This window comes from Triticum aestivum, chromosome 7A, assembly GCF_018294505.1.
Source record: "Triticum aestivum cultivar Chinese Spring chromosome 7A, IWGSC CS RefSeq v2.1, whole genome shotgun sequence".
In the NCBI taxonomy this organism is placed as follows: domain Eukaryota; kingdom Viridiplantae; phylum Streptophyta; class Magnoliopsida; order Poales; family Poaceae; genus Triticum; species Triticum aestivum.
In genome coordinates, this window is record NC_057812.1 from 22,373,670 (window position 1) to 22,382,380 (window position 8,711).

The 8,711-nt window shown below is 44.2% G+C and overlaps 1 protein-coding gene and 1 pseudogene across 2 annotated transcripts; one reads left to right on the forward strand and one right to left on the reverse strand.

Annotated features, from left to right (window-relative positions):
- LOC123152450 (uncharacterized) lies at positions 1–8,379 on the forward strand. 2 transcript variants are annotated; one of them, XM_044571988.1, is made up of 7 exons: positions 1–190; positions 542–680; positions 872–943; positions 3,530–3,663; positions 3,966–4,095; positions 6,618–6,764; positions 7,462–8,379. In XM_044571988.1, the coding sequence occupies exons 5-7, from the start codon at positions 4,009–4,011 to the stop codon at positions 7,987–7,989; spliced, it is 762 nt and encodes a 253-aa protein (XP_044427923.1). In that variant the 5' UTR covers positions 1–190; positions 542–680; positions 872–943; positions 3,530–3,663; positions 3,966–4,008; the 3' UTR covers positions 7,990–8,379. The 2 variants fall into 2 exon arrangements, with proteins under 2 accessions (XP_044427923.1, XP_044427924.1); XM_044571989.1 differs by having other exon boundaries at positions 7–190; positions 529–680.
- Positions 1,745–3,023, reverse strand: LOC123152862 (exocyst complex component EXO84B-like; annotated as a pseudogene).
- Positions 8,380–8,711: the final 332 nt, after the last annotated feature.

Consider the following 8,711-nt stretch of genomic DNA (forward strand, 5'->3'; position numbering starts at 1 on the left):
TGCGTTCACTGGTTCCTCAAATTTGCCTGCGGCCCAGCGGGGGCGCCGGTCGGACAGACCGGCGATGGTGCCGCCACCCACGGAACCCCTGAGTACCGAGGAGGGGCTCCCCTAGGGTTCGTGCCACGGCGTGGGAAGAGAGCAGGTGGCCACCAGCCCCAGGCGGAGAACTCCGGAACGCCAAAGAGAGGTGAAACTTGCGAGCCCGCAGGTGGGTCTCTTGTCGGAAAGAGACTTAATTGTCAGAAATACTAGTACAAAATTATTTTTCTACATCCTACCATGAACTGGGAGATGGATGTCGCTTCTGCGGGTACGCGCGAGCTATATCCTTCCTGCCACCAATAGATGACGCTTTTCCAGTAACCAATTCTTGACTTATGTACAGTAATTAGTAGTTCCAATCATGTGTTTCCTCCACCCTTATGTATGAATGATTTATAAAGCATATGGGACTGAGAATGAGGGGATTGTGATAGGAGCAGTATATTTTGCAAATATATGATATCTATCACTTAACTGTGGCAGTATCTCTCCACAGTGCCACTCAGCCATGGCCTGGCTCCTTCAACGATGACCGGAGCCGCTGGGGGCTGTAAGGACATCATCCTCATCAACTGCGGCTTCCTCCACCATCAACTTTTACGCTGCTGTCAACGCTGCTACTTCCATCAGGAAAGGTCTTGGCAAGTCCTACTTTCTCACTCCCCTGTTCTTTTGCATAAAACCGTGGCGTGTGTATCTGATATCCATACTGGTTTTAGTGCCATTCCGTATGATTTATGAATTGTAAATTGCAATGTCTGCTTGTTAGTCCAGGTCCTTGCAAATGCTCAAATAACTTAGTATTATCGCTTATACTTTAATGCAGAACATTTTACTCGAGTAGCTCCCAGTGGTATGATAGAGACAGACACTGAGAGAAGAGCTGGATGATCTTCAGGTCAGGTTTTGTCGTATCACTTAAAATCACAGTGGTTATATTTGTGTGCACTTGCCAAGCAAATCTGATAATGGGCTGCGTATGAACCTTCAGAATCCATTACTGCCCAAGAGCTTCCCAAAGTAGCAGCCTCTATCCTGAGGTTCACCAGCTGTCCAGGGTCTACCAGCGATGGCTGTTAGGTGGAAGAGTGAGGTCTGAGGCGGTTACTTGGCATGCGGCATCGAACTCTAAACAAGTTCAAGGATGCTGGCTTACCATGCCACTGGCCAAAGTGTTTTATGAAACTCAAGCATTTGTGGGTAAGTCCACATGGATGCCACACAGAAGAACAACTGCCACATGAGCTCCATGTTGGACCAAATCCACATTTGGTTGGGCTTAGGGTTTAAAATGTCTAGTTTCAATAGTTCGTTGAGATCGATGTTCGTACTGTTGCATCACATTAGTGCAAAATCATACATTATTGATGCTTGCCATGATTCTAAAAAGGGTCATTTTAGCACAAAATGTCATGCCCCTGTCCCAGTGAAATAGCAAGCCAACCATACAAAAGATGAAAATCCCCTACACAAAACCCTTCTATGGTATCCCAACTCATATTTCCCACCTCACACAAACACCTAACAAGTTCAAGTGGCTGTAATTGAAAGGATCGAGATGGACCTAGAGGTTGTTGTGTAGTGTAGAACACACAATATTATTATGCCATATTTTGCAGTACCAAGCATGCCAAGATGGATAGGTCACTACCATTTAGATGAAAACAGCAAGAAGGAAAGATTCATTCATTTTGCTCAATCAAAATGGATCAATCGTTACCTGAACCATAGAATTGAAACGATGTGCACTGCTTGAGAGTTTTGGTTGAAGTGCCAAATTAGCAACAGAAGATCTAGCTAATGGGCGAATACCATTTGGGGGATAAGTGAGTGTCCAGTTATCAGCTGCACCAAGTGCAGCAGTACTCTTTTCGATTCTCCTCAAGTTAGCATCTAATGCTTGCTCAAGACTGGGCTTGAACTGCTTCAGGAGGACAGCAGAAACAGATAGACCACGAGCTTCCAGCAAGGAACAATGGCCAAATGATATTTGAACACATCCTGCAGCTGCTCTCAAGCCTCCAGCGGCTGCACAAGAAGACAACACATGCCTCTTTACCAGGAGTGCAAAGGACAAGACCTGCTGGGTAGCCCATGTAACCAGCTCAGATGCATAACATGACTCATCACCAAAAACTTCCACAGAATCACTGAGCGCCTGAGCTACAACTGAAAAAACTTGTTGAGCAAGTGCAGCAGTGTATGCCCCACCATATGAAGTGCTTGACGGATGTTTAGTTTGCAAATTACATTGAAGCCTTTGAATATGTGCACTGATTAACAGACTGTGAGCTCGAGGGCCATCACCAAGCTTTTGAGAGCAGAAGCGGCAGCATGAAGCTCAATGGCACGAGTAGAAGACTGACAAGCACCTTCAGCAAGCTGGTCTGCCAGCTTTTGACGATTATCAGAGACGGCACTTCTCAATGCCGAAATTTCAGCTGTAGTTAGAGTTTGTGTCCGGTCTGCAGTAACTCGCTCCGCTTCATCTAGTGCATCTAGCGCTTCATCCACTCTTCTCTCAGCTAGCAAAACATCAAGCATGTCTGGGAAATCTGCAGACCATTTCTGTATTTCTGAAGGCTCCTGGCCATCAACATTGGATATGTCCTCTTCTGTAGAACCTTCAGTGCCCGAAGTCAGGGAATCTATCTGAACAGATAGACCATGGATTAAAGCTGCCTGTGTATTGAGTAAATTACTAATTGACAACCCCCAAGGACTTCTTCGTGTCGCATTTGAAGCTCAAGATGGGGTTGAGTCAAGGTTCTTTTCTCCGGTAACTGACCGGTTACCGGAAATTCCCTTGCCTCCTGAAATTTTTTGTGACCGTTCATTTATTTTTTTGAAAATTTTGAATTTAAATGTTAAGGCCATGTCAAATAGACCCTTTATGCCTAATGGATCACGCAATGGCTCATGTTTTACTAGAGAAGTCGATGACACCTTAGCCCAAGGTCGTGCGGTTGACTCCCCATGCTGCCGATTATATTTTTTGTGTGGTAGTCACGCTTGGAGGACAAAAACAATCACTGTGCGGCAAGGAGGATCGAACCCACGGCTTTGGCAAGCCCTTCACTTACCATTGCATTGTTTATATATAGGAATTTAGTCCATGATCAAATTATAACAATCTCATGAGAGTATGCATAACAAAACTTTAATAACTATGTTCTCTCACGATAAGATCCCAACAAAATAAAGAATTATAATCAGCAATCTTGAAGCACCAACAATATGAGGGACATATGTGATGTCTCGATGGGGAACAAGATGGGAGTGGTTGCTTTGAGATACATGGATTCGCGTGGCGTTCTTTTTATTGCTTTGGTCTGCTACATATCTAGTTATCCTGTTTTTACCATGAAATAGTTCTGTTCCATATATTTGCAGTCTGGAATGCAGTCATTGATGGAGTTTACCAGAAATGCTTACTGAATTTCTAGTAAGATGGAGTCTCATTATGATTTCTTTCACGTTTCAGAAACCTATTATATTGCCCATCACATAGGCCGTTTACACTGCTGTTATGGCAACATCGCCTGTTCTAAATTTTTAGCGTCTTCAATCAGTTCACAAGGTAGCAGCCTCTATCCCGTTGATCCTTCAGATCCTCAGGTGCGCATATAATAATCCGTAAACTCTACCCTACAGATTTCTTTCTGTTTATTAATGATTTAAGTTTGTCTAAGTTTGTCATTTTAGCTATACTCATTCATTGGTTCATGAAGTATTTCTGCGAATTCCACTGCAAAAAAGAAAAGAAAAAAAGAAGTATTTCTGCGAATTTATTGCAAAAGCTTAAATGTTCTGTTCTACAACACACTGTAGAAGATGATACAAGCTTCCTAGAAAATGTTAGTGGACAAACACAATGTTTTAGCAGTTGAAATAGGGTTGTGATGTAGTTTTTGGTGCAGATCCACACAACGAAGTTGACATTAGCTGAAGACGAGTACCGTGATGGGCAAAGATGATATTCTTGGTGGTCATATGGAAGCGATCGATTATGAGGCTGCATTGCTTGTCCAAAGAGAGCACGTGGTGCAGGTAGGACATGTAAATCAGATATCCCTTGTCATTCCAGCACTCCGAGCTCACTATTTACTAGTAATTACAATGCGCAGTAGAGGCACACTCGATATATTGCAGTAAGCCACTATGTTGAACTGAGAGCATCTCTAATAGCAGCCCTATTTTAGGGCACCAAAAATGGTTGGAGTAAAAATTTTGGGCACTAAAACTTGATTTTCTTTGGGCACAAAAAAGCGGCGTCTCCAACAGCTGCCTTAAAATAGTGCAGCCGCACGCATCACAATTTGTTGTCCACATTTTCTTTTTTGAGGATGTGTCGCCCACATTTTACATACGGCATAAACAAAATGTGAACTAGTTGGCATTTCCTAAAAGGAAGGATGAATAACCATCAGTTCACTCTGAAAATGTAAGAATTCAACGTCCATTTGCCTTTTCTGATATTACTAGTTATAGAATCCAAGTTTGAATGGTGGGCTGACAAATTGACAAAGTGTAAGAATCCAAGTTTGAACTAGTTGGACTGTAGTACTTTGCATGTATCCCTACCAGTGAGCATGTAGTTTGTGACATCAAGTGTTAAATTTTAAATGAGCCAATGTTGCTTCACCATATCTCCAAATGCTGCTCGATGCGTGTCCTTCACCCCTGTTTTACCGTGCTTAACTTAGATGAAACTTAAATTTCTCTCCAAATTACATGGATACGGAGGTGGAATAAAATCTTGTTTATAGTTCAGAGAAACTTCAGAAGCTAGGGTGGACCTGCCTTGAGGCCTGTAGAGAAGACCCTGGGGGACAGCGTCGAATCCTACAGAGCATCTGGCATCCTGAACTGAGCATCCAACTGGGACAAGCTTGGTTGTTGATCCTTGCCAAACCAGGACTATATTGTCCGTTTTTCAACACCCATATCAACTGCTGGTGTACAAATTCAGAATGGTACGAGAGTCAGGCATACTCAGGTAGATGAGTACGTCTTTCCATGTCTCAGTTTGTTGGCGTCAATGAAAAAGTACTGTAGACACAGAACTGTTGATATGAAAATCAATTCCATTCATTAACTGACCATTATATTGAACTGAAAACAGGGGCCTGCTGGAACGACTGAATCACCGCGACCCTAGAAATTAGTAACCGCTGTTACCACTTGCGTTCAGATTTCAGAGAAAATTCAGGGAGACAAACTTGAGCATACGTACATATAAGTAGAACATACTGTAGATGGGGGCGATTTGGGGGTTACCTTCTGAGCATATTACCGTTGTCGCCTGGGGTGGAGCCCTTGGTGGTCGAGCAGGCGGTTGAGTCCGTCTGCGTTGCTGCTGCCGGTCTAGCGCGGGGTGAGGAGGGAGGGAGCGGCGCTACAGCGCGGGGTGTGGACCGCTGCTGCTGCCGGGCTCCACAAACTGTCCGGACGGACGGTCCGGTCAGTGTCTGGTCATAAAAAAAAAGTTGGCTTCCCAAGCCGGTCGCTCACGTGTGGGCTTACCGGCACCTTACAAACGCAGCTCAAATCTGGGGCGGGTATATGTAGGACCCAGCCGCACACCATGGACTGTCGAGCTCCAGCCGCAAACCGTTTGGTGGTGGATCCGACGGCTAAGCCCCTCTGGCCGTCGACGCCTACACGGAGAAGTATAACCGCACCGGCGATGAACACTTGTTCTTTTGGTTGCCCTACCTATGACTGTTACTATGTGATTGATGTCCGAATTATGTACTTTTGTTGCTAATGTGTTGATATACAAAGTTTCATGTTTTAGATTGCGAGTTGCATGGATATGAGGGAAACGCTTATAGAGGCAGCAAAATGAGGGGTGACCGGTTATGGTTCTCGAACATTTGAAGTTTAAAATAAAGGGTGGCCGATCATGGTTCATGGACGTTACAGGCCTCAAAATGAGGGGTGACCGGTCATGGTTTGCGGACGTTTGAAGAGTAAATTACATAGAAGTATCACAATTGAGGCATTGGAAGCAGATTAGTACCAAGATTGGTAATTTTTACGTGTCAGTACCAAGATTGGGGCGAGCCGTTGCAAAAAAGACTAGAAGTGTGTTTTATACGTATTGACAGAAAAGCTGACCGGTTGAGCCCGCCCGTCAGGCGCCACGCTGGCCAGTGCGCGCGTGCCTGCGCACTGACTCGGACGAGCCCGGGTCCAACCGTTTAGGGCGCGGCTGGTGCGGTCGAGCCACACCCCGCTCATTCCCCCCGCTCTGCTCTACGTTCTTCCTTCTCTCTTCCTCGCCGCCGCCTGCGCCCGCCCCCGCCGGCCACCACACGACGCTGCCGCAGCCATGGTTTTTGAAGATAAGAGCAGCGACGACAACTCAAGCCTCCCGTACATGCACTCCGAAACCTCCACCGATGGGCTCAACCAGGTCAGTTACTCCATTGGAGCTAGGGTTAGGGCTAGGTTTAGAAAAATTTGGGGATTTTTCTGTGTAGGTGGTCTTTGGTGTGAGGATTTCGTTTGATTTGCTTTGTCCTCGTCCTCTGCACATGATGCTAACTTGGATTTTGCTTGGGCAGGTGCCTTTCTCTCTTGAGGACCCGGATTACAAGGGTCTTGAGCTAGATCTGATAGTGTTGTGCGAGAAGCATGGGAAGCCATCAGAGAGGCTTGTTGCATTTGAAGGAACAATGACTGGGAGAAGGTTCTTAGCATGTGCAGAGCCGGTATTTTTCTTGCCTTATTGATTATGCACAGGATATGTTCATTGGAAGTGACAGAGTCTTGTTTGCCAATTGTGATTCAGTTATGTGTATGGTAATTTTGTTAGTCATATATGCTATACTGTAGTGCTCATTCTAGGAATGGTGAATATTATGGTCAGTGGAGTGCATTTAGGCTAAATATAGGCTCAAGCATGCTCTGTTGTGTGCACATGCTATTTTTTTATGCTTGTATGCAATGTTGCTTAGTATTCACATTAGCCCCTCCATTAGTTGATGTGTGACTCTTAATAAGTAACTGTTGCTTACTGCTGACAGTAGGTACTGTCATTAGCTAGTTTGTTCCTGGAGGCTAATGTAGTGTATTTAGCTAGGCTAATGTAGTCTGGTTTGATAACTCTTCGTTTAGTGATTTCTATGTTCCATTTGTTAGTGATATATGGCAAAGTAGTTCACTGCTAGAGTGGTAGTGCAGATTGTAGGATTCCATTATATTAATGGCCAATTGTAAGTTGGTTATTATGCAAAGTTGAATGGAGTGTTACTCTGCTAATTATATACTGATCACCCTCTTGCTTAGCACATGGCTGTGCAAATTCAGTGTTGGTCAGTACCAACATTAGCTACTGGCATGAACTAACTGTTGCTTACTACTCATAGTAGTTGTATTGTACTAAAATTTGCCTTGTTATTTTTCCAGGAAGGTCAGAACTGTGGGTTTGTTCAGTGGGTTGATGAGCAGTGGCCCCCAACAATGGAGAATGCATTGCTGAAGCTTTGGTCAGTGGTTGAAGAGAGCAAGTCTGCTAGGGTGAATGATAATCTTAAAAGTGCTTTAACTATTCACCATTTGACAGAAGAAAAGAAGAAGCTGGATGCAGATTATGACAAGTTAGTGAAAGATGTGCATCAACTTGTGAACTTTCAGCAGGATAGGGTTGTGGATTTCAGTTATCTGCAGTCAGCTGTCACATATCAGCACCAATGCAGAGCTGAATTGGTGGCTGGTATGAAGGCAGAAATGGCAAAGAAAGATGCAGCTACAGAGAAGTTTCAACAGAAGTATGAAATCCTGTGCAACCTGACAAGTGCTCAAGCAATTGCCATCCAAAACCTCAAGTTGAAGAATATGAAAGAGAAGGAATTGATGAGTGAGGCTATGATGAATTTGGAGTTGAAGAATGCAGAGTTCACAAGTTTGAGGAGAAGCTCACCCAAGAGAAGCTAGAGTTGAAGTTCCAGGTTGCTGATCTGCTGAAGCTCAAGGAAAACCATAATGAAGAGAAGCAGATGCAAGAGTTTAAGGTAACTGAGCTCATGAAGGCAGAGGAGAAGCTGAAGGAGAAGATCAAGGGGATCCAGGCCATCTTGGAGAACTGAACAAGATGAATTGAGATTAGTGGGCATTGCAGACCTTTTGGGAAGGATGGATGTGCAATGACCTAGTAACTTAGAATTATGGTTGTGTAATGTATGGTTCTAGTACTAATTGTGAACTCTGGCTGTTTATCTACCTAGTAATATGCTATTCATCCTTTTGTGAGAAAAGGATGGATTGTGCATTTGAACTCCATTATGTAATGTGAACAATGGTTGTGTATTCCTATAATGTGTTGAACTCCAGTGATGCTTATGTTAGACTGAAAATGTTTACATACTGATGCTTATGTTATACTGATGGTTAAATGCTTCTTAAATGCATGTAGTTACATGTGTTAGAGTGATTCTTAAATGCTTAAATGCATTTGCAAAAGGAATAGTTTGTTATGGTACAGTGATGCTTTAGGTGGTTCCGTCGTCCCCGAGCCACCCTAGACCCTAGTTGTTGATGGCTTTAGGTGGTTTCGTCGACCCCGGGCCACCGTAGACCCTAGTTGATGGCTTTAGGTGGTTTCGTCGACCCCGATCCACCCTAGACCCTAGTTGATGGCTTTAGGTGGTTCCGTCGAC

Bases quoted from the DNA above. Each gene is read 5' to 3' on its own strand.
- LOC123152450 (XM_044571988.1), top strand. From the start codon at position 4,009: ATGGGCAAAGATGATATTCTTGGTGGTCATATGGAAGCGATCGATTAT. The intron at 4,096-6,617 runs GTAGGACATGTA...TTGCTTGGGCAG, and splicing joins AAAGAGAGCACGTGGTGCAG to GTGCCTTTCTCTCTTGAGGA. The intron at 6,765-7,461 runs GTATTTTTCTTG...TTATTTTTCCAG, and splicing joins TCTTAGCATGTGCAGAGCCG to GAAGGTCAGAACTGTGGGTT.